Genomic DNA, 25,584 nt, shown 5'->3' with positions numbered 1-25,584 from the left:
ACGGGATAGATGCTCTGTGAGGCACAAAGAACTTCTGAGAAAGAAATGGGCTCACTGACACTTCTCTGTGGGTGCTCAAAGGGCCTTTTAGACACACTGTTGTTGTCTTCAGCTCTCCAGCAGCCTCGGCTTGGGAACTTGATCTGTGTAAATTGCAAAAGTTGCTTCACATTGTACCCTTTTCTGGATTTTTGCAATGTGTGAAGGCAACTGCAAAGATGAACAAATATTCCAGGAGGGTCATCCTGACTATACATATTTTGCACGTGAGAGCAGATTAGACAATGACTGTTTGCTTCCTTAGCACTTTGACTCTATATGTTCCCCCTAAGCAAATTGGAAGACCTGTTTTATATTCTCCCACAGAGAGCCCTCAGTGGAGCTCAGCTGCTGTCCTGTACCAAGTGTGTTTTTGTGTTGCTGCCAGATATATACAGTTCTGGAGGGAAAATAGTGGAATTCCTGATGCTTTCCCTGACTAGAGCTGAGATTTTTAACAGCTAAGGAAGTTTACCAACACTTTTGAGGTCAGTGTCTTTCAAGCCTGTAAAGTCCTTTGTAATTCAGACACCTGGCTTAGATTGTTTGGCTTTTCTAAGCTGCTATCCAGTACCTGCCTGAAGTGCACAAGCTGTTTTGGTACAGTGTCACCACACTTCACCGTGACAGGGTGTTGAATTCAGTGTAGGCTAGGCCCATACTCGTACAGTTTGCTTCTACAGAGACACTTTCTGCTCTAAATATGTAGTTTTATGTAGAAACCTGCATTCACACAGTCTACAGGAGGTTCAAGGACATCCTGAAAACGTGAAGCCTTTCTGCTGCTTCTTCTGATTGCAGTTCTTCAGTCCATCAGGCTCTTGATTTTTAGGAGGTGTTTTTATGCTGTGGGGTTTGGTATGAAAAGCTGAAATCAGGCAGTGCACAGAGGAGGAGAGGAATGCATTTTTCATAAGATGGTTTTCCTTTTTCTTCGGGGAAAAATGGAAGGTGTTTTCCTGCTTTCTGTATATGATATATGTTTTTCTCTAAGTGATCAGGAAGTTTGCATCCACTTGCTATCAATTACACATATATTTGTAATCAGCTTTGTCCTGATACCAAATTCGCTGTGCGTGCACCAGGAGAAATGAGCCAAATTTGGAGAACTAGGGTGCTGTTCTGCCCTGTTGTAGTCAGATCAAAAGACACACTGTGATGAATGGTAAAGCCCAAATCAAGAGAAGATGTTATGATTCCTTCCAGTACCTGAAGGGAGCCTATAAGAAAGGTGGAGACTTTTTAGACAAGGGTCTGTAATGGCAGGACCAGAGGGAATGGCTTCAAACTGAAGGAGAGTAGATTTACGTTGGATATTAAGAAGAAATTCTTCCCCATACAGGTGGGGAGGCCCTGGCACAGGTTACCCAGAGCAGCTGTGGTTGCCCCATCCCTGGAAGTGTCCAAGGCCAGGTTGGACAGGGCTTGGAGCAACCTGGGACAGTGGAAGGTGTCCCTGCCCATGGCAGGGGTGGAACGAGATGGGGTTTAAGGTCCCTTCCAACCCAAACCATTCTGGGATTCTGTGGTTATAATTCAGACAATATCCCTTAGACTCTGCAAAATTCTGGAATAAGGCAGATCTTAGTGTAACTGAGAAACTGCATCTGAATTAAGGATATCTTCAGAATCAAATGACTGATTCGTTTTTGATTTGCTGGCCAGTCCCTCTTGCAGAAAATGGGCCAGGTTTTGGCAGTGTGCCTGGAGGGAAGCTTTATGATACCTGGGTCAGACACTTAAATTGTGTGCTTTTTCCCTTGGCTTCCTAAGGTGGCACTTCCCATGTGCCATTCCAATGATCTCAGTGGGCACCTCATGCCCATTTCCTCCTTCCATGCTGGCACAGTCTGTGTCACTTTTTGGGATGTTTGTTTTTACCAGCTAAGAGGAGCTGCCTGTATTGGAGGGCGGTGCAGCTCATGTTTGTGTTATGAGGGAGTTATCTAGCAACAGTATTTGCGTGTTGAACGCTTCATCACACCCATTCTGCTGTCCTTTATGCTGCTAAATTCGCTGATCGTGTATGTAAATCCCATCTTCAGGCATGGCCTTTCAAATTACATTAAGAACCCAGCTTATCAACTTGCACAAAAATTCTTATCTGGAAATAGTGTCTTTAATAATTCAAAGCAAAAGAAGGATTTTTGTTTTAGATAAACTGAAATCTCAGAGCATTATTAATTATAAAGCATACGTACGCACACATGCCTATGGTGGAATTACAATGTGTAAATAGAAACAAATAAACACAAAAGATCAAAAACTAAAAAATAAGGATATATAAATTGAAAATGAGAGCTGCCTGCCAGCCCTGGAGCAGACTTGCTTCATCCTCACGATCCCAAGCTGCGGAAAGGAACCAGGGAACCTGAGAAGCTTGAAGCTAATGTTCTGTTGGATTCTGAGGCACTTATCTACATTTCAGCTCTTTTTTTGGTTCTGTGCCAGGAGTGGGCATTCACCAAGCACCCGATAGGGATCTGTGAGCAGGTTATCAGTTCCTTGGGCAGTGCTGCATCCCGCAGCTCCTCTGCTTGGGCAGCCAGATGCAACCTCAGCGAGGGTGTAATCCCTCCTTGTGCTTGTGCTGACAGGTTTTACTGCGTGTGAGGCTGCCCTCATTTCATTCTGGTCTCTCTCCCTTCCAGGATGGCTCGCTCTCTGTATGAGTGGCTGTGGCAGCATGAGTTCTGGCTGCCCCCAGGAATCACCTGGGAGGACATGCAAGAGTCTGAAGACGTTCATTACCCCCAGCCTCGTGATCTCCTGCTCAGCATCCCTTTTGCTTTGATCTTGGTTGTCGTTCGATGTGCCTTTGAAAGGTAGGTTACTTAGTACTGGTAGGGGTTTCTTAGGGGAAATGGTAGCAGTTTGGGTCCAAAAGCTGGCTTTATTGACTGAAGAGGCCCACAGAAATTCGGGGTCACAAAGTCTGCTGAGGTGCGTTTTTCAGCTCCTTGTTTTCAGCCCTGTGTACTGGCTAAAGAAATGTGTTGAGTATAGAGCACAAACCCTACCCTTAAGGTCTAATTACAAGCAATGTGACTTCCTACACTTAAAACAGGTCAGCCTAGATGAGGTTTATGCATGTGTTTTTGAAGGCAGACAAAAAACATGTGTGTGGTGCACAGTACTTGCTGTTGCTGGGTCGAGTGCAGCAGAAATCACGTCTAGACTACATCATACAGTTAAATCTCCTTTATCTTGGGCAGTGGGGATCTGGGGTATCACACCTGGCAGACAGGCAGATAGGATGTATCAGATTGGGCTGAGCTCTCTGCCCTCAGCACCAGCCCTGCATAGCCACAGGGGTGTCTGTGTGGCAGTGCCCCTGCTCTCCACTGCCATGCAGAGACAAATTTGTTGCTGCTTCCTCTGGCTTGACCCTTTAGTGCTGGGCTGCCAGGATTTCTTATCCTTATCTCCTTCTGCTACCAGACCTGCTTTTGGGGCTGCTTTTTGCAAAATCCATGGTATCTCCAAGGGTTGGCACAAGAAGTTGCTCTGACCCAAGGATCTTTCTGGCCAGAGGTATTTGAGTGCTTTGCACACAACACTTCAGGGCAGAAAATTTGGAGGTTATGACATAGGTATAGCAAGAAATCCTGCAGGGATCATTGAGTTCCATAAAGGTCCTGAGCTGGTGCTATTGCTTTATGCAGCTTGGTCAGTAGTTAATGTGGTCTGTGACACAGCATGATTTGCTGGAGGATAACTGAGATTTACTACAGTGTTAACCATTGTCAAGACTGCAGAGCAAGTCTGCTTTTGTGATTTTGAATACACTTTAAAGTGGTTTTCAGTTTATTCAAAGACCACTATTGTTAGCTGCTCTCTGAAGAGGTAATCTTTTTGAAATAGCTTAGTCAAAATCTGCAGTGGTTTTAAGTTTAGAAAGAGGAGGAAAACAACAATTTAAAAAATATTTCTGTTGTTCTTTTTTGAAAAGTGGCTGCACAAGAAAGTGGAAATGGACCTTTCTGTGGGCTAGAAAGGTGTTTATTTTGCAGATTCTCTGTGACACAAGGGCAGCTTGGAAAAGTTTATAGAAGTTGAAGTGATTCAGAGCTGTCCTGTGAGAATGTTTTTATGTAAAAATGCTGGCTGTAATCTGGAGTGTTTTATTAAAACCAAATGTGTGAATAATTCTTCGAGTAATTATTTTAGGATGACACAAAATTGGAATCCAAATCTCTTCTTTGTAAACAGTATATTCAGTGTGCATTCCATAAATTCCATGGATTTTGTCCTGCACTTTCCTGGGGATTTAGGCATCTTGGTTACCTCTACTGATGTGGGAACCAAGGTTCTCTAGGTAAGCACTGAAAGAAGAGTGACTCACATTTCTTTGCTGATGTGCAAGACGTGGTGGATCCCATACCCCAGGAGGCACAGCCAGGCAGTGACAGGGATGTGTCTGCACAGTGGGGCTGGAGATGGGGCCCATGTCCTGCATTAAGTGGCCAGTCCATGGCTCCCCAGTACAAGACAGGGCCAGGAAGAAGGAGGAGGAGCCAAACTCTTCCCCGTGATGGCTCGGGACAGGACACGAGGCAACGGGCACGAACAGAAACACCTGATGATGCTCCACCTGAACACACAAAAACTGTTTTACTGTGGTTGAACATTGGAACAGGTTCCCTAGAGGGGAAGTGCAGTCTCTATCTGTGGAGATACACAACACCCAGATGGACACAGCCCTCCTCAGCCTGCTCGAGCAGCAGAGTTGGGCTGGGTGATCTCCAGAGGCCCCTTTCAGCCTCGATCCTGTGCTTCTGTGACTCTGTCCCTTTATTTGCCTTCCTCCTGCCACACCACTCCCAGTCAGTCCAGGTATCTTTTCCATCTGCTTTGAGGTGCCGATGGCCAGGTGTAAAGATTTTTTCCTTTCTCAGCCAAGTGCTGCCTCAGCTGGGAGTGTTTCCACAGGCCTGGTACTACTCATTAATTCTAAAGCTGTTTTGATTCACAAATTTCATTAAATAAAAGCTTCATGTCACACCCTCAGAAAAAGATAATATCTCAAGCCCATTTTACAGGTCCAGGGAACCTATAATCATAGCACTATTTTACCTATGCAAATTACAAGCCAGTGTTCTGAGCTGTATTCTTGTTTGTCCTAACTCTGCAGTCGTTTATTTCGACATGGCTTGTTCTCGTTCTCAGTCGTTACTGTTTCATGTCCAGTTCATCTTGGAGAAGAAAACTTCTTCTGGGAAGGCAAGGTGTGAATCCAGCCCTCAGTTGCTCCATTGCCTTACCTGTACAGTGGCACCAGCCCTGTTTAAAATAATTTACACCCACTCTGAGAATTGCAGAAGGAAAGGATGTGTGTGTTCTTTCTCATTCTCCCTGTAGAAAGCCTTGACTGTGTATGGTTGTACTTCTGCCCTGGGGTTCAAAATGAGTGGATGTGACTCGTGAACAAGTTTGGATTTGGTGGTTGTAGCTTGGCCTATGGCATTTTATTCTACCCTCAGCTATTACTTGCATTGGGTACCAACTGCTTCTAGATAGCTCCTAGTGGTGCCTGCTTTGGGATTTTGGAAATGTTGTAATGTGTTCATGTCACTGAACTGTCAGAACTCCAGGTAAATACTAAGAGGCAGGAGAAGTCCAGAGGCTTTTCTGCAATCCCTCATCAGTCACTGTGCTGGGACCAATGGTTTCATCCTCTTTGGGCATTAAACCTGGGAAAGAACCTGTTTCCTCCAGCATGGATCTTCCACCTCTTGGCACTGGCTGGCTTTTCCTCCCCTTGGAACTGTCTGGTTGAACTGGGGAAAACTGAGACAGCAGCATCCTGCCAAGAGCCAGCTTTGCTGTGGGTTAGGTGGGAAGGGGACCTGCAGGGGCCAGGTGTGGCCCAGGAGAGCTGAGGAGGTTGTGGGTGCAGCCCTGGGGGAGGAGAAACAGCTCACAGGCCGTGAAGCAACTCCTCTGTGATCCAGTTTGGGCTGAGGAAAGTGGGAGAAGGTGGATTCAGTGCTGGAGTGCTGGGCTGTGCCACAGGGCTGAGGCAGGTGATGATGTCCTGAGAAAAGAGAGGACCCAGAACTTGGGAACCTTCCCTATTCCACTGATGTTTCCAGACTGTGCTTGTGAGTAGGAGATATGTGCTGCACCAGTAACTTGGAGCTTGATTTTAAGCACCTGTATACCTTAGCAGAACGTTTCCCTGGACGTACACCTGCAAGGAGGGATGTCAGCTTCTCTTCTGGTTCTGTAATGTTCAAGTCTCTTTTCCGTAAAAATCAAATTCTTGGAGTGCTATGATTCTGAATGGTTAGGAAAATGTGGAAAGTGAAGTGCTTTGAGGGATAGTAAAGCAGTTGAAAAACAGAATTTACACAGTTTTGGATTTGTCTGATTTTGAACCTGACCAGGGACTTTTGGATGTTGGGCAACTGAAAGCCAGTGTCAGTGAATTTGAATCCACATAGTTCCCAGATTTCACTAGAAGGGGATTTTAGTCAGAAATATTAGGTCTCTTCTTAGGAAGGTGGTGATGGTATGTGGGCCACGTGTTACACATTTAAAGAAAGGGACACTGTTGATCTGCCAGGAACAGATACTTTGAACCAGAAAAAAAGAAAGTACACCATTTTCAAGTATTTTGTTTAGAAATGTATCTCTCTGATTTTCGTTTTGCCCAGAGACTTTTGTTGTTGGTCAGTAATCTGGGGGGATCTGAAAACAGCTTCCTGGTAGGTCTTACAGGCAGGGCTTGGTGCAAAGATGAGGGGACACGTTGTAGGATTTAATTGAAAACTGACCTGTCTCAGTTTGGACACTGCAGTGACTCGGATCTTGTATCCAACAGAACAGTTTAACTGATTGAAGCATTCTCATGTAAGCAAGAGAAGGAAGAGACTACTCCAGGAGCACAGGGATAGTCCCCTGCCAAAGGAAAACAGGAGGCTGAAAGAAACTGTGCAGTTTAAAGAATAGAAGTTCTGGTTGCTGCTGTCACTGGTTCTGCATTTTGTAATACTAGAAGGTATTTGCAGAGTGGTGCCCCTATAAATAAATTAAAAAAAAATAAATGCCCCAAAACCCTCCAAAGTTACATTATTTCTTGTATCTCATGCTAACTCTGAAAGCCTTCTTTTGCAAGGTGGGGGAGTAGCAATTTGTGCCCCTTCGTGATAAATCCATTTAGTTTCAGCTTCAGCAGGTTTTGCACAAGACAGTTTGGTCTGTGATTACTGAACAAAATGACTGGGTGAGAACTCTGCTGTGTTAAGAATGGAGTGAGAGCTGCTCACTGATGGAGAAGTTGGCTGGTGATGAGAATCATCCCACTGGCTGCATCTGGCTCTGGAGAGGGGTGCAGTTTAGTCCTCAGGCTTTCTCCTCCTGTCTGATAAACTGCCATGATGAGACCATCCCTGCCACTGAGATGATGTATCTGTGATGTTGAAATCAGTACAAGCATCATCCTCTTAGGGTTGTGCTTGGAACAAGACTTAACTGAAAACTGAGTCAGAGCAACATGTGCAGACGTCCCTTAGGAAGAATTTCAGGCCTTGATTTCCCAATGATGTTCTTAAAAGTAGGATTGGTCCCATAATTCATGGTCCAACTCAAAACCTCAACAACAAAGTAATTGTAATTTTGGTTACACCCTGTCTTTATCAGCTGCAACTGGCTTGTTTCTGTAAGTGAGATTTTACACCACGGCCATAAGAAACCAGCAGGAAATAGAGAGAAGTCAGGGACTAAACAAAATTAAGAAATTGGTCAGGACACTTTAAGTAGTTTTTCAGTAAAATAAACTTGTTGTCAGGCTGTCTTTACACCTGACAGAAAGGTTCTCTTTGCTTTAATGTGTCTGGAAATTTTCAGACCTTTCAGTTCCCAGCGTGGCCTGATAAGAAGCTGCAATAAGGAATAAGCTGGAATATTTTTAAGAACAGAACCTGATTTCATCTTTCTCTTCAGAGACACTTGTATCGAATGCCTGACCTCTGAAACAGAAAGATCAGGCCCACTTCAAGGAACTGCTTAATACAGGAACCATGACATAGTGCAGGGCTTAAGGTAAATGTTTTCCCAATTTCAGCATAGTTGTGGATATCATTGAAATACTGTGTTACTGTTCTTAGCACAGGGCCTGCTGGTCCAGCGTCGCTGTTATTAAACCAATCACTTGATACTAAACAAATCATAAGATGCAATTCAAACATTTCTTGAGAGCAGTCAGAGCTAAAACCCCAGAATTCCCAGCAATGGCAATTCCTCTGCCATCCAGCAGCAGTGCCAGGGTGCTGCTAAATTTGACTGAAACCACCCAATGCTTACACGTAGTTTTTGTGATAACCATCTGTGTGTCTTGTTGCCAGCAAGCATGCTTAGCCCTGGCCCTTCTCTCGTGCTGGAAACATAATTTTCATTGGTCTTTGAATGTTCCTGTAGCCAGTGATGCCAAAGGAATTTCCCAGAGACGATGACAAAGAGCAGCAGGTGAATGGTTGGCTGTTCTAAAGAAAGCTGGAAATGAGCTGTTACACAAGTTGAGCAAAATGTGGAACCATTTAACAGCATTCCTTAGGTAGGGGGTCTGTTTATAAAATTCTTTTGAATGCCTGTTAATTAAACTGAGAAGTGAGTTCTTGAAAAGAAAACTTCCAGAAGACCCTTCAGAAGGATGCTGGACCTGGAGCAGTCCCTAAGCACATGTGTATATGGAGTATGAGCTGTGTGGCTAGCACAGATCACAGCCATAAGTACACCCCACACTGTTTTTAAGTGGAACACCTTTAAACACCTCCATAGTGAAGTGGCTTCCGCAGCTTTCTTTATGCAAAGTAAAAAAAAAAAAAAAGAATAAAAGAAGAAACCGTATTCAGTGTGCAAGTCATTAGGGATAACTGAGCAGAGGACTTGCCTGGGCAGCAGGAGGGACCAGGCAGAGCTGGTGTGGGCTCAGCACTCGCTGCCTCTGCACGGGGCTCATCAGCTCGAACCCCCCTCAGCACCAGTTTGCAGTCAAAAACCCAGTAACCCTCCAGGGAGGGAGTTACAGCTTGAGCAAAAAACCTGAACTCCAGAATACGGAGATAAGGCTTTCCAGAGGTTTTGCACATTTAGCAACAGAGCTGAGAAGTGATCCTGGGCAGCCTGTCTGCTCTTCCTTCCGAGGAGACCCAACTGCATGCCAGTGGCAGTGTGTGAAAGGGAGCAATTAATAAGAACAGCTAGTTCTCCAGAAATTCGAGTAAAACAGAGTTAATTTGGGTCTTTTTTTTTTTTAACTGTTGTTTGCCAAGTTTCTTGTTTGTGCAGTATCCATGCAGGACCTCCCTTCACACCTTGGATGACGCTGTTTCCTGCTGCTGAGGCAGACAAGGGTGTTGGTAGAGTTGAATTGTTGAGCACAGCAGTTCTGAGAGCAGCTTTGTTACCCCGGGTGACTTTTTTCTGGATTTTTTTCTTTGCATTGCTTCGCCGTGGAAGACTGAAGATGCACAGCTAGTACAAACATCCATGCCATGTGAATAGCTTTCTAGTTGCCATGTCCTTATTTTGCAGCTTGACTCACATTAGGGAATATGGAGGTAAATTACTCCAGTAAAGACCAAGTGGCCTCCTGTTTCAGCAGGACATTTCCTCTGTGTTGACACTACACCTCTGATAGCCCATCCTGAGCCAAGCCCTTAGTTCAGGTGGATGCCATGTATGTTGCATGTTCTAAACCAAGCAGGGAACAACATTTAGGCCTTGTCATCACTCTGGTTCTCCTCATCAGCTGCGGGAGAGCCAGAGACCCACAGTAGGGGATTCAGAACTTGACAAAGCAGGATACAGCATTTGCTGACCTTGTGTAATTTTGGATATTACAGTACAGGACTCAGAGCACTAGGATAAAAGTCCTGCTGTTTCTGCTGTAAGTTTGCCTTTGTACCTGCTTGACGTGACACCCACGTTTAGATCCACACGTGGGAGGCAGCCCTTATGTGCTGCCTCATGTTTGAACAGCGCTGCAGTATCAGAAATCACTGTTCTATTTTTGGCTGAACCTTCATCTTTTCTCTTGCAGAGCCATAGCCCTGCCCCTCAGTACCAAACTGGGCGTGAGAGACAAGCAGAGACCAAAAGCTCAGCCCAACCCCGTGCTGGAAACGTTCTATAGCACGCGCTGCAAGAACCCTGAAGAGGTGAGTCCCTTCTTCCTTTGCCTTCCTGTAGATTTGGTGTCTTTAGCCAAACAAAATCTCCCATTTGGAATCCTGGAGTTTGGTAATGCCATTCATATTTGGAAGCTCAGCAAAGCAGCAGGAATGACTGTAGCACTGGCTGGCTGAGAGCAGCCGGGGTCCTTCTGCAGTGCCAGCAGTTCTCAGCTCTGTTTCTGAACACCTGGGAGGAGACTGTTCTCCCAAAGGAGATAATGCAGCTCCAGTTCCCTCTCGTGTTTACCTTATACACAGCACAAACTGTAACACAGGGGGCTCTGCCTGAATATCAGTGACCTCTTTTGTTCTGAGGGGTGACCAGGTTGCCCAGAAGAGGTGGTGCAGTTTCTATCCTTGGGAAAGCTCAAAGCTGTCTGGACATGGTCCTGGGAGCCTGGTTCTGTCTGAGCAGGGCCCATTGGACCGGGTGACCTCCATGATCCCTTCTGTGATGGCTTCTTTTCAGGTATTAGAAAATCCTATAAAAAACTAGTCATATCAGCTGCCTTGAGCTGACTCCCACATTGCTAGTCCTTGCAGCCCAGCAGGTGTGTGTGGCTTGATGTCCTAGTCCTGGGCAGAGTCATTCTGTTGCTGTGCAGTCCGTGAGTTTGAGATTGGCCTTTTCAGGAAGCCAAAGTCTTGGTCATCATCACAGAGACTGTGAGGAGCATCAGAAGCCTACAAACACAACTAGGGGTTAGTTTTCCCCTGAGGGCTAAGAGGAGTGGTCTTGAAGAAGTTGGCAAGATAATCCAGAGTTGTAATGGCTGCTGCTGAGGGAAAAAACCACTGGGATTGTGAATTTTCAGGCAATATTAGGATTTAATCTTGTCGGTGAAGTCCCCTGTGGTAGGGAAAGGCCTGGCTTTGCCAGCAGGTTTTCCCCACAGCTCTCCCTGCACCCACATTGCACTGAAGCTGTACTTTTATCCCAGAAAATCTGTGACACTGGAACATATCCTCACCACGAGACTCTGACAGCACTGAGGAGTGGAGCAGGGCTAGTGCTGCTCCCTGGCAGCTGCTCTCTGCTCACCAGGTACACCCCAGCCAGCCTGCTGGCTTCCTCCCTCCCCCATAAGCTCTCAAACACTTGCTTAGAGGCAGATTTTTACTTGTAAAATTTTGCAGTTCTCGCCTGCCTTTCCCTGGGAGGAATTCCACATGGTGGAGTAGCTGGAGAATATAAATTAGCATCTCCATTTGTCTCCACCACCAGAACACAAGTCACTAAGTAAGAGTCAAAAGCAGAACATCTGAAAATTTGCAGTGAACATATTTTTGTACAACATGCTCATGCTGTATAAGTCACTCTCACATGATACCATTCATGTAAAGGCATTCCATGAAAAATGATTGCTCTACTTAAAAAATAAGGTTATCCATGATGACACTTCCAAGTAGGAATATAAAACATGACAAACTTTTTTCATGTCACATGCCAAACTCTTAAGAGCCCTAGGACAAGAAGGAAGGTAATTGCAGGATTTCTGTGGGTGATTTATTGAAAAATTATCCCTAACAGGTTTACCACAACAGGAGAATATCCAGTAGGAAAATGGCATTGCTTCTGCTCATGGCATCCATGCATCAGAATGCTGAGAGGCATGGCAAGATTTGATGCAGAACTTTAAAATATTATCTAAGCTGCAGTGAATCTTTCTTGGAGTGACAGATTTAAGGGACTTGGTCCTTGAAGACAGGGTGAGGAAGCCCTTTGACAGCAAACTCACATGAGGAGACAAGACCAGTTTGAAAGTTGAAACTGGGGAAGTTCACATAAAAAACTGAGGAGTTTCAACATTTAGCATTAATAACCAGCTGCTTAGAAGGGAACAGAAGGATTTTCTGCTGTCTGAGGTTTTTACACAAAAGATGCCTCAGCCTGAACAGATTTGGGCTTGCCGGGAGCCCCCAGCTGGGCTCTGTGGTGGATCAGGTGAGATATTGCCCCATCTGACCTTTGAACCTGGATCTGAACCTGTTTTCCAGGGGGAGCTGATCCGTTTGTCCAAGCAATGTGACCTGCCAGTGAGGAAGGTGGAGAGGTGGTTCCGGCGCCGGAGGAACATGGACCGGCCCAGCCTGTCCAAGAAGTTCTGCGAGGCCTGGTGAGCAGGAGCCACGAGCAGCAGGTTTTCACCAGAGCTGAGCTGTGGCAGCTCAGACAGCTCACTGCCTCCCATCCTGCCCTCCATCCCTGTGCAGAGATCCCAGCTCTCTGCTGCCCTCCATCCCTGAGCTGAGAGCATCCCAGCTCTTCCCTGACCCACTTGGCTCTTCTGCAACTCTGCTGCTTCTTTGTTGCTGAAATGTTTCTTGCTTTTCCTCATTATTTTCAGCCCCAAGTCTCCTTTTACTGCTGTCTCACCTTTATTCCTTACCAGGCCCCTGTTTCTGACTTTGTCAGACTGGCATTTTGCTCTGAAACACAGTCGTACCTGAAAAACTCTCTTGTGTTGGCATCTGCTGCTGTTTCAGTGCCTACAAAAAATTCAGCCTTTCTTTTACCTTTTCCATGCCTTCCCTTTGCCTCTCTGCGAGCTGATTCCTTCTGCTGCATCTTTTTCTGCAACTATTTTGCACAGTGTTGCTTTCAAAACCCACTGGCAGTGGGCTGGATTGGATTCTGCTGTCACTTGACTTCAGCACCCTGAAAGTCACAAACCAACACCCTTCCCCAGGGGCAGAAAAAAGGGGCCTGGGTGAAAGCTTGTGTTTTGCAAAGAGCAAAAGTTGCCCTGAAAACAGCTGTGTGGAAACCCACAGCTTGTTGTGTGGAGGCACAAAATAAATCTCCCATCAGCCAGATCTGTGAATGTCAGTCCTGGCTCAGCTTTCCACAGAAAAGGAGAATTCTTCTCAGCTTGGTTGGAATGCCTGACTTATGAGTGGCTGCTCTGCTATTTGTGTCAGGAAGTGGGTTCTCCCAGGAAAGCCATAAAGATGAAATAAGTCAGCAAATACCTGGAGTGCTGTTCATCTATCTAAAAGTGTGTATCCACAGGGGTACAACTTTGAGCTCATCACCTCGTGCTCCCTTTAACACTCCACCTCTAATTCAAAACACCTGCCTAAAAAACCTCATTGAAATAAAGAAAAGGGATGTGTATTATTTATTTATAATATTCCAGGTAGTTGCAGTTAGAAATATTTACAGAAACTGCAGATAAGGAGTAGTAAAGCAAGGATGCTTATTCTGCCTCCATCCAGGTGAAATCTCAGCTCTCTCTGCACTGGATAACTTGTAGTAAATAATAACAGTAAATAGTAAACAGTAAATCCTTTTCTGCCTCAGCTCACTGAGGCTGGTGTCCTTCCACCTGCCCTCTGTCACCATGTGCAGTCTGTAGACAGAATGTGTCTCTGATGTGACACAGGAGCTTTGCAGAGATTATTTTTGTATTGGAGCTCCTGGGGGGTTTCATTGACAGGTGGAATCACTCTCTCAAAATGCAATTACGTCTGAATTGTTGTGGAGATTTTTTGGAAATTACAGGACTGGTTTAGACAGTTTTATTCCTTTGAATATTTCCTGTGTTTACTTTATTAATAACTTGTTTATTCTGTTGGGGTGAAATTCCTGTCATTCCTTACTGCATGTGTGTACATTCAGAGTGATCTGCCTCTGTCCACTGCACTTGGCAAACAGTTCACATGTACTTCTGTGTGGGTTTAATGGTGGTAAATCTTGACCAGCTCCTGACCCAGGCCAAACACGGCAGTAATTAGTTCCTTTACATGATAATGGATTTAGCATGTCTGATCTCCAAAGGCCTAGGAGAGAGGTTGGCATTGTTTGACTTTTACAAATTCATCTGCCAGCGCTGGGAAGCTTTGGGATTATTCTCTGAGTGATTTCAGTCAGCGAGATTCTTGTGTCTTCTGACATCTCTAGGGTAAGGAAGGTAGTTGTGAAGTCTGTGGAACGTTCTGGTAACATGCAAAGAGCTGCTCCTGTTCTGGGCAAACCCTGAGTACATTAATGTGTGTCTTTGTCTTAACAGTGTCATTCTTTGAAAGAGTGTGAGGATGCACAGCCTTGCAGCTCAGGGGTTAATGAATGGGATTCTAACACACTTTGTTTTGTTTGTTTGTAGCTGGAGGTTTACATTTTACATCATTTCTTTCTTCACCGGACTTGCTGTCCTGTATGATGTGAGTACACAAACACCCACCTGCTGTTCTACCCAGCCAGTGCCTGCAAGAATGGCAGAGTTTGTTGTCAAACATGTCTTTTCAGACCTTCTTCTAGAGGTTTTCCACCCAGGTCAGTGTCTATCCCCTGCACAGCACACTTAGGAGACCACAGACATACTGCACCCTGCTTATTATAGGAACTCCAGCTCAGAACCAAGATGTTTCCTCTTCTTCTGGCAAAACAGAAGAAAATTGGGATTGTGTAAAATTACATTTCTGTGGGGTGGGAGATGGAACACATCATGGAAGCTGCAGATATGTATTGTATCCAATACCTGTTGAAGGTAAAAAACTCAAGCTTCCTTGGGACCATGGACTGCAATTTAGTAATTTTATTTGTTAATTTTCTTTTCCTTACCCGAGGTGTGATTGGTTCAAGTTCATGGCTCTGCCTTTTCTCTGATTTGACAAATAATGAGTTCTCTTGATGCAAATAGAACTGCCTTACCAGGCAGAAGAGGTAACAGAAGCCATGGGTGTGCTCTAATCCCTGAGTTGTAGGCACTGAGCTGGGACTGGGGGCATTGGCCATCCTCTGCCCGTATTTTAAAGGTTCCCCTGACTCTTTTGCTGAATCTGGTTCCCTAAGTGAGCTTCCCAGAGTCTTCTGGTACTGTCTGAGGGGTTAAGTGATGGAAAACGTGAGGTCCCAAGACAGCAGGCACAGACTGTCCTTGTAAGCTCATTATTGTAACAAGACTTTTGAATTTACACAGACTATCAAGTCAGGATTTAAGGCACTCCAGGTGTATGAGGGTTATAGGATGAACTAGCAGAGGAGGGAGGGTATCTGAATTCCAGAAGGCTGTTCTTTGAGGCCAGGTATTAAAGTGTGGTGGCCTGCTTGGCATTGTACAAGAGCCCTGTGGCAACAAGGGGCAAAATCAGGTTCTTCTGCATGTCATCTGACCTTTCTGTGGATGAGATGCAATTTTCACTTTTTGTGAAACTCTTGTCTTTATTCAATACACATCTTCCACTTTTCACAGAAAAAAGGAGAAATCTATCCTGCAGACAGCACCTCTAGATCCTGTAGCAAATAGGATGTTATTCTATTACCTAAATTGTGCCAAAATGACTACATTAAAAAGGACAAACAACTAACATGACAAGGCATATATGCATGTGAGATTTCATGACCTTCACATGTTTACTTTGAAACCTGGGCAGCGTTTTAACGTGCATTTGTTTTTGTGAAACATCCTTCTTTATTTGGAAGAAAGCAGATGTTTCAATTCTGTATTAGTAGCTTTAGACTGACAACAAAAACCTCTGTGAAAGGAAAGTTCTCTTCCATAGGCCACCAGAAAACAGCTGTAGAGGAGTGATGAAACTCAGAGATCTGGGGTTCTTTTCTAGCTTAGGGAACACAGTATGCCATAGTTGTTTCATGCTTTTTATTTTGTCCTCTCTGTATCACATATCTCTCCTGGTTCTGTACGTGTAAGAATCTTTTGAAATACTCAAAACTTCACCACCACAACCTCAAACTTGTAGAAGACTGCAACAAGCTGGTAGAAATCTTCCCTGAGCTATTTGATTTGAAACTGGGCTAAACAACACGTGAGATTTCGGCACAATAGCCACAATTTGGAAATGTTACAAGCAGCTGCAAGTCCTTGTTGTGGAAATCTCTTGGCAACTGAATTCCAGACAGTGTGACCAGCTCTGCCTGCAATAAAACACAACAAAGTTTGTAGTAGTAACAAACTAAAGGAGTTAGACAGTTGATAAGAAAAGGATTTCTCTGATATTCTCACATTCACATTGCATTTTCATTGCAGAAACCTTGGCTTTGGGACCATAGGGAGTGCTGGACAGGGTATCCACAACAGGTGAGTCACACAAGGGAAAATTGCTGCTATAAATCTTGTATTGTGTTTCAGTGTCTTTTGAAAATCAGATTATATTAGTGACAAAAAGAGGACACCGAATTAAATTCAAACTTACAAGCCCTAAGAATTCAAACCCTCATCTAGGGGAGAATATCTTTGTACCTGGTGTCATCTAAACACAAGAGAGGATGAGTCAGCAGAGCAGGAGGAGGCTGCAGAAATAAAGGGAGAGTTCTGCCCAGCTGAGCCAAGAAGCAGTAAATTGGGAATGTTGCAGTGTTATTTAGTTTGCAGAAGAGGCTGAGGCCTGAGGAGAGAAATAAAGACTTCAGTGGAGGTCTGCAGAGCAGAGGACATGCTCTACACGTGGTGGGCTCCAGCTGTGCTGAGGAGTCATGTCCACAGTGCTCCCAGGGGAGTTTGTTTCCCAGTGGAAACGCAGGAGCAATACAGCATCATTCCCACCGAGGGCAGAAGATGCTCTCTTACAGTTTGACAATGTATATATTGATTTTTTTGACAACAGCACTGCGAGAAGCTGTCTGGCGAGTTGGGAAGTGTTACATCTCTTACCAGCCCAGACCAAAACACCCTCTGGGTGTTCTGCAAAGTGCCAGCTAGGCTGAAAGTAGCTTTTAAAGCTCTGTGCTGGCTGCTCAGGAATCTGAACAGTGCTGAAAAAATCCTAAAAGGGTTCAGGATCTGCCTGGTGGTTCCCCAAATATTCAGCGTGGTGTGGTGAAGTGAAATTTCCCCTGCTATTTGATTTCACATTGGCACAGATGACATTTAGTAAATGACCACGTGGTTCAGTTCAAGTATTTCCCCCTGTAGCTGCAAGAACCAGCTTTGTTGGTTTGGTCGTCTGAATCTTTTGCCTCAAAAGGAGTTTTCACTTCCAGCCCTTGCACTACTGTATCTGATGGATGCTTCCCTGTCTCTCCCTCCCTCACAGCCTCTCCAGCCCTCCCTGTTCTGGTACTACATGCTGGAGCTCTCCTTCTACTGGTCACTGGTCTTCACCCTGCCCTTCGACGTGAAGAGGAAGGTGAGGGGCAGTCTCAGGGGAGAGTCAAGAACAAACAGGACACAACCTGAATGCTCAGGACAGTGATCTCCAAGAGCATCTATACACTATGTGTATAGTGCTAGTCTGAGGTTCTGTGTGACTCTGTCCTTGCTCATTGACAGGAATTTCCATTCCCAGTCACTGTCTTCCTGCTCCTCTGGGAAGTGGAGAACACAAACCCTGACATAGAAAGTTGTAAACTACTGCAGTTCTCAATCCAAACTTAAAATCCAAATTTGGCTTCTGTGACTCTTCTAGGCTGCACTGATCACAGAGACAGAAAAAGAGCTGGTTCTCTGCCAGTTAAGCTGCATGTGTTCCAGGTGCCAGTGCCCCAACAGACTGCAGGGCACAGCATCAGACCATTGCTGGTGGAGGGAGAGAACGTTCTTTGTTGCAAGATCCTCAGTTTACACCATAAACTCTTCATTCTTGGGTCTCTTGGTTGCCTACATTTCTAGAATGTGTTTGGTAAAAGAATTACATGGGTAACACCCATAGTGGGAGGCTTCTTAGTCACAGGGTAGAGAGGTATCATTGCTCCCTGTAGGAGGCACGCTTGGACCAGGGCAGGAGGTGCATTATGAAATTTATTCTCTGCTGTTCCCTTTCTCACCAGGATTTCAAGGAGCAGATAGTCCATCATGCTGCAACCATCTTCCTGATCAGCTTCTCATACTGTGGCAATTACATCCGCATCGGGACGCTGGTGCTGGTGATTCACGATGCCTCTGATTGCTTCCTAGAGGTGAGCTCCACAACCTCCCTGCCAGGCAGAGCCCAGTTAGCAGTGGTGCTCTCCAGCCTGAGGGTGTCCTTTTATCTGGCACAACGTGGGCCAAGCACTGGGGTGTCCCACAGATCCCTCGTGCTGATCTGCTGGCCCAGCCGAGGGTGCCCTGCAGAGAGCTGGGCAGGGCCGTGGTTACCCGCAGGCAGGTTGTGCTGTGCCTGTGTCATTAACCTCCTGGAGCGTGTGCAGATGCCGTTTTATCGTTCTTTCCCCTTCCAGCCAACTAAGATATTCAATTACATGAAGTGGAAAAAAACTTGTGACAGCCTCTTCATGATCTTCTCCGCTGTTTTCCTGATCAGCCGCCTGGTCGTTTACCCTTACACGTGAGTCTGTTCAGTCGGGGGACATGGAAAAGCTGCTTTCTGAGGGACAGGAGAATGAGCTGGGTGCTGCAGCCTTTGCTTCTCCATCCTGGAGCATGTGTCCCTGCCTTTTGCACAGGCTGAAGTGCCACATGGCTGTTGCACCTGCCTTGGGGTAAACAAGGATGCTCTGCCTTGGAGTTTATAGAGTAGTCTTGAAGCCCTGAAGGGTCCTGCAGAGGAGGAGTCCTGGGCCTGTGGCTCTACTCTGCATATTTTGGGTGGGGAACTGAGAGTTGGTTCACATGTGTTATAGATAAAGACGGAAGTGTTATAGATAAAGATCCGAAACTTCCTCTGTGATCAGAACTTTCTGGGGCTCAGTTATGGCCCTACTAACAACACGTTCTCCCTCCACTGCAATTCCCTCCCTTTTGCAGAGTGCTGTATAACACCTACTATTACTCCATGGAGATATTCCAACCCTTCTTTGGATACTACTTCGTGAACACCCTCCTGATAATTCTGCAGCTGCTCCATGTCTTCTGGTCCTGCCTAATTATTCACATGGTCTACAAGTTCATCCTCCAGGGCACGGTATGCATCAGTCTGTAGTACCCTTTCCATCACATGGGGAGAGAGGGTCCACCTTGGGAGCACAGGGGTCCATCTGGGATGGATTCCTTCTTGCCCTAGTGAAATTATACGTGTACATTCCAAACAGTGAAGTGAAAGGAAACTCAGTATTATTAGGGAGAGTCGACCCCCAAAATTTTTATGAGTCACTACAACGTTGGGTCCACTTCTGATGCTTGTATTCAATGAAAATGTGGATTGGACTCCCAGAGATATTTCTGTGAACAAAGCCAGTGACATCTGAGTAAAGATCCCAACACTTGGTGCAGTGTGATTTGCATTTGTAACAAAACTAAGAAGTGAAGGCAAGGGAAGTTGTCATGATTGGTGAGGCCAGTGGAAAAGTTCTTCTCTTATCGTACAGGATTTTTGATTACAGTGTTACTGAGACCACAGAATCACAGAGTGGCTGGGGTTGGAAGGTACCTCTGGAAGCCTTGTCTGTATTTTCTGACTCAAGCAAGGTCACCTAGAGCAGGTTGCCCAGGACAGTGTCCAGATGGCTTTTGAGTACCTGCAAGGCTGGAGACTCCATAACCTCTCTGGTCACCCTGTGCCAGTGCTCCAACACCCTCTCGGTAAAAAAGTGTTTCCTGATGTTCAGGGGGAGCCTCCCGTGTTTCAGTTTGTGCCCATTGCCTCTTGTCCTGTCTCAGGGCACTACTGGGAAGAGCCTGGCTCCATCTTCACCCCTCCCCTTCAGGTGCCGATCTACATTGACAAAATCCTTCCTTTCTGCAGGCTGAGCAGTCCCAGGTCTCCCAGCCTTTCCTCAGGGGAGATGCCCCAGTCTCTCCATCATCTCTGCAGTCCCTCCCTGGACTCTCTCTGGTGTGTCCGTGTCTCTCGTAGTGGGGAGCCCACACCAGGACACAGCACACGGGCTGTGGCCTCCCCAGTGCTGAGGGGAGGATCCCATCCCTGCCCTGACAGGCCTGGAAGGGCAGGGGCACAGCAAAGGCTCGGGTTCAACTCAGCATATGCTGGAACCTCCAGGTGTTTCTTAGGGAAGGTGATCAGCACCTGTCATGTTCTGGTGTCTGAGGTTGTTCCTCCCCAGGGGCAGGACTTCACTCTTGCCCTTGCTGAACTTCACAAGGCTCCTGTCAGCCCATTTCTCCAGCCTTCTGGGTCCCTTGGAATGGCAGCACCATTCCCTGGTGTAGAGCTGCTCCTCCCAGTTCTGTGTCTCCAGCAAACTTGTTGAGAGTACGCTCTGCCCCATCATGCAGGTCATTAAAATGTGTCTTACGTGGATGGTGTTACAGTGCTGAAGATGTCTCCAGAGTAGGTATTTCTGTCTAATCCAGCTGCCTGGGCTCTTGTTGCAGCAGCAGAGGGAAACAGGCATGCCCAAAGCATGGTCCATTCCATCCTGCACCTGGCAGTGCTGTTCACTGGGCACAGAGCGACCAGACACGAATATCTGAGCTGCAGCTGTATAAACTGAAGTGAAATGCATCCCACATCCCACTCTTTCTGGCCTGTAGTATTTGCTGTGAGTCCAAACTGCTGCTCAGCGTGAAATTCTTCCCAAAATCAAAGCCATGACCTAATGGCATTAGATTGGCCACGTGCCAAGGACGCAGTCCAGGGGTAACCGGTCAGTGCCTCGTGGGAACTGACCTCAGAGCCCAGGATGACTTGTTTTATTAGTGCCCAGCTGAGGGATTCTGCCTTATGGGAACTGAGAACAAGCATTAAAGGCTTATCTTCGTGCATATTGTCCCAGTTTTCTTTATCTGCTTTCCCTTTATCTGCTACCTCAAGTAGCACAGAGCAAATTACTTGCAAATCAGGAAACAGAAACTTCACAGGGCAGAAAATGAAGATGCAACTGAAGATGGCCTTTTATTGTTTTCCTGATTCTAGTATGGGTTGAATTACCATTGCAGTTATTGTTGTGTAAAATGGTGAGGCAATAAATAGCCTTATTAGAAAGGAATGAACCATCAGGGAGGAAAATATTGGAGCATATCCAGGATTTTTCCTGGTTTATCTGAAAACCAATCTGCCGGATTTGATGTAAAAATACATTTGAGAACTTTCCATATTGAGCAGTGAACTGCAAAAATAAATCCTCCTAAACAGATCTGTCTCAATGATAATATTTAGTAGCCTAAAGCAGTATCAGCAAGAATACAGGACATTCTCCCCTTTTTTAGAGGCATGAAACTCTTGATCCAGTCAGAAGTTCACATTCTTCTCATGGGCCTTTCTGGTCTCCAGTTTTCCTCTCTGGCTACAGGATTACTATCACCACCTTCTCACATGATGTTCCCCAATCCCTGGTGATTAGAACTCAGCTTAGATCCTGAAGTACAAGTTTCACTCCCTCACAGAGGGAGCAGCTGTACAGTTCCTTTGGGAATCTTGCCAGGTTTAAGGTCTCAGCCACATTCTCTGGCCATGAATTGATAAACTTAGAAATATTGACTGTTATTTGTCCTTATGCTGCAGATCCAGACTCCTGCATATTTCCTGAACTGTCAGTTCCTGAGGGACCTGAGGCACAGGTTGTTCACAGCAGATAGCATCTCCTTGGAGGCACTTTGAATTCACTGCAAGTTTAGATCCTTACAAATCCTGTCTGCATCTGGGTGTAGTGATCTCTGGAGAGAGCTTCAGACCAAATAGACTTCTCAGTGTGATCTGAGAGATCCCAAAAAGAACAGACAGAATAAATGGAGACTAAATGTCTGTGCAGCACCAGACATGCCCTGGAGCAGTTTCCAGAGCTCAGGTCGCAGAAGGACTTTGCAGCTTTCCCTCTTTCTGACAAGGAGTGTGACACCATGAATTTGTCCCCAGTTTTGGCATCTTGTATGGCAGAGTAGAAACAGCCTGAGAAGGCAGCAAGTGCTGGGCTGCTTTTTCTAAACTGTCATTTTATCACATGGTTTCTTTTTTGTCTTCCTTATCAGGCAATTAGTTAAATACTTACAAAAGTGGATTACAGGTCTCTCAGTCAATAGAGTCAAGGGGAAAAACCTGACCATAAAACTGGATGTAGTCACAGTGGAGTGGCTCTTTGTTGAGCCTTTGGTTTGTCTGAAAGCACATGTTTCCAGCCTGTCCCAAGCAGGGTTCTCAGCCTGCAGCCACCCAGGCCAAGTGAGGGCAGAAGGTAGCTCCTTGTCCCTTTTGGAAAATGTAAAAGAGCTTGGTTAAACTACCTCCCCCATCTTTTCCCCACATGCAGATGACCAGAGCAGCAATGTGGATCTCGTCAGGCTTACACTGTTGTCCTCAGTCCTGGGCATCTGTGGTTTGGTGCTGCTTTTCAGCCTGTAATTCCTGAAGTTTGTCAGGAGCACAGACAGGATTCCACTGAGACTGAAATCAGAGATGGGGAGAATCTGTTCCTGAGGGTGATGTGAGAGCTGAGGGGCAGAGCAGGACTGTGCTGGGGGCGACTGGCTGAGGCAGAGGTTCATCCTGTGGCTCAGCCAGCGCTGCTGCTTGGGCTGTGTTTGTCCTGCTTCTCACTTAACCTGTCTTTGTAGATGGAAAAGGACATGAGGAGTGACACAGAAGAAAGCGACAAGGATGAAGAAAGAGAGAAAATCAGGGAAAAGGAGAAGAACGGGACCACGTACTTCAGCAACGTGACGAGCAATGGTCACATCCAGAGGAACGGGGCTGAGCCCCTGAGCAGCAGAGCCCACCTCGCCAACGGCCACGTCAAGGAGAGATAGCTGCTGCCCACACAGGGCTGGCCTTCAGTGAACACAGGCCACCATCTGTAGAAACAGTTTTGCTCACTGTGTAGACAAAATGGAGTGCAATTGCAGTATCCTAGAGCTGAATTTCTGCTTCCCCTAAACAGAAGTGTTTGTAGTCAGTGATACTTGAAGGAAGTTTTTGGTCTTCCTTCTGTAAAAGCTTACTGTAGGTTGTAGCCTTGGAACAGATAGAAAGGGATCAAAGTGGTTTGACTTGTGTTAGACTTGTACCATAGTTGTTGTCAAATGTTTTAATCTTGAAAAATACTTTAAAAATAAAAAGGTGGATAAACTCTGGCAATGCCAAGTTTTACCCACCTAATGTTGTTGGATAGGAATCTGTTTAGCCTGGATCAGCCTCTGGAGGCCCTGGCCCATTGCAAGTAATGGTTATGCCTGACAAGTGTGAGACTCCATATCTTAACACTGGGACACTTCTTTTGAAAAGGCAGGTGCCCTGTGACACTTAGAAAATCAAAACTGAGCATAGGGAAATGAAAGCTTTGGAAGGATGTAGGAGAAAACATGTTCTTCTCAAAGGAAGTGCTCCATGTGCCAGTGACCAGTTTTGTAAGGGTGTGGATCTCAGTCCCTGTTTGGGGTCAGCATTATTGCCTCAGAGGTGGGAACTCCAGAGCCCAGGCCAGAGGAGTACCCACCCAAATCATAGTTGGAAGAGCTGGAAAATCCAGGCAGCTGTTTCACAACTGTCAGGTAATCCTTGAAACTTTTCTCAGAAGGAAACAGTCAGGAGAAGGGAGGTGACAAGGAACTGTATAATCTCGAAGACAACACTGATGAACATGCTCACGTTTTCACCCAGTGTGACTGGCACAGTGGGAAATGTTTACAGAGTCAGCTTGTGGCAAGAAGGGAATACATTTCCCCTGTCCTCAGAGCAAAAAGGATCCAGAGAAAATCTGCTGAACCTTATGGAATAATGCTTTAACATAGCCTTCTAACTCTAGGGCTGTTGCCTAAGTGTGTCAAGAACAGCAAGTGTAAAGCAGTGATCCATGAAGTCATGATGCAGTGCTGATTCAGTTTGTTTAGAAGCCATATCTTGTATCCTGTGTAGTCTTAGATTTTGGATTCTGCAATCCCTTAAAATATTTAAATTAGTGTTACATGACTTTCTGGTTTATGGGTCAATTAATCTATGAAACCAAAGTATTAACAGATTCACTGTAATGAGTGCAGGGACTTAGACTGCCAAGGCCATGCAGACACTTCCCTCTCTGTGCCCAATGTTCACTGGGGGGGGAGTAGGACATAGACCAAGGAGATGCCTTATTTGAGGAGGTGGTGCACATGTTTAAATTAAAAGGCAAGTGACAGCATGGAAAGACAAGAGGGTTTTCATCAATCCACTCAGGCCACCTGAGATGTGACTGAGAAAGATTTGATCTGAGCTTGTGTGTGCTCATTTTTGGTTTCAGTCAAAACTCATTTGGATGATTGGATTTCTAAACTGGAATTGGATAATTTCAGAGGGGACAAAGTGGTTCCAGTACGGGTAATTCCAGGGCAGTAACATGGTGTGAGAGTAGAGCATCTGCTCCTGCACTGTCATTTAAATCCATATTTGCTGAAGATAGGTTGTCTCTGAAACCTTGAGCTAACTGGAAGTTGGAAGCACATGTTCTGTATGCTGTGAACTGAGTGTAGGACCTTGCCCCTCTGCAGGTGGTGTGCTCAGGAGGGATGGTTATATATCATTTTGTACTACTGAATGTAAACATTCTTTATAAATAACTTTTAAAAGGTTTGATCGTCTGTGCTCTTTTCTACTTCTTTACCTACCAGGAGGTCGCCTGGCTGGCTGCACCTTACAAGTGGACACGTGATGAGGGAGACACGTGTGGGTGCCATTGCCAAGGGGAGGATGTTGCACACCCAGGACACACAGGCACACTGAGCTGTGCCAGCAGAGAACTGCAGCTGCCTGGTTTGTCTCCTGTGTGGTAACGCTGTGTTTGGCCCTGGAACAAGGGACAGTTTGGGGCACCCCTAGACTAGACCTGGGGGCAGGCCAGGTTCCTTGGTACTGCCAGTCAGTGGCAAGTCAAAGATGGCAGCACTGGGGAGGTGCTTTGGCCTTGCAAAGAGAGGAGGAGAGTAGTTTATTCTTCTTATTTGTGAGGTTTTAGGAGGCTAGGGAAAATCCCTGTTGTAAAATCATACCACCTCTCCTCCGAGGAGCAGAGTGCTTCCCAGAGTCTGCACAACGCAGCCACTTATGTTGATGCCTGTTGGATTTGATCTGATTTGCTGTGCCCCTGGAGGTTGAGATAAGATCATTAGGAGGCAAATCTGGTTCTTGTGAAAGGATACATCAAGGATACAGGAGACTGTTGGAAATGTGTAAGAACTACTGAGTGCTGTCTTCAGCTGAGGAACTGAGCGTGACAGTGATGAGTCACCGGGGTACATGAGCTGCTGAGTTTGTTTTCTTGCCATCAACTTGCTAAGGCTGAAAGAAGCTCTGTGTGCATTCAGCTTCCTCCTCACACTCCTTCACCTTCTCTCTTTACATCTGCTCCAGGGCTGAGAAGCTTCTGAGTGGCGCGATAACGTTTATGAATTTAGTGTATCCATTTCCTCACTGGGGGCATCACAGGCCCCCACACAGAGCAGCTGTTATAGAAAACCTGCAGAGAACTCTGTCACTTGTCTGCTGAGAAGCCCAACAGAGCAGATCACAGAATCACAGCATCATTTAGGTTGAAAAAGGCCTCTGAGGCCTCTGAGATTGAGTCCAGTCTTTGACTGGATCCCCTCCTTGTCAACCAGACCAG

The 25,584-nt window shown here is 45.8% G+C and overlaps 1 protein-coding gene across 1 annotated transcript in view; it reads left to right on the top strand.

Annotated features, from left to right (window-relative positions):
- The window catches only part of LOC108506565 (ceramide synthase 4-like), a 42,628-nt gene extending 18,075 nt beyond the window's left edge, over window positions 1–24,553 (top strand). The window contains exons 3-12 of the mRNA XM_017833723.1: window positions 2,691–2,864; window positions 10,085–10,202; window positions 12,216–12,334; window positions 14,324–14,381; window positions 16,208–16,258; window positions 17,214–17,306; window positions 17,947–18,075; window positions 18,340–18,446; window positions 18,866–19,022; window positions 22,568–24,553. Coding sequence (XP_017689212.1) covers window positions 2,691–2,864; window positions 10,085–10,202; window positions 12,216–12,334; window positions 14,324–14,381; window positions 16,208–16,258; window positions 17,214–17,306; window positions 17,947–18,075; window positions 18,340–18,446; window positions 18,866–19,022; window positions 22,568–22,759 — 1,198 coding nt within the window. The 3' untranslated portion in view covers window positions 22,760–24,553. The remainder of the gene's footprint in view (window positions 1–2,690; window positions 2,865–10,084; window positions 10,203–12,215; window positions 12,335–14,323; window positions 14,382–16,207; window positions 16,259–17,213; window positions 17,307–17,946; window positions 18,076–18,339; window positions 18,447–18,865; window positions 19,023–22,567) is intronic.
- The last annotated feature ends 1,031 nt before the right edge of the window (window positions 24,554–25,584 follow it).

This window comes from Lepidothrix coronata, unplaced genomic scaffold (assembly GCF_001604755.1).
Source record: "Lepidothrix coronata isolate B3197 unplaced genomic scaffold, Lepidothrix_coronata-1.0 Scaffold219, whole genome shotgun sequence".
Classification (NCBI taxonomy): Eukaryota; Metazoa; Chordata; class Aves; order Passeriformes; family Pipridae; genus Lepidothrix; species Lepidothrix coronata.
Note: the sequence above shows the minus strand (reverse complement) of the source record. Positions and strands in the feature narration are given on the sequence as shown.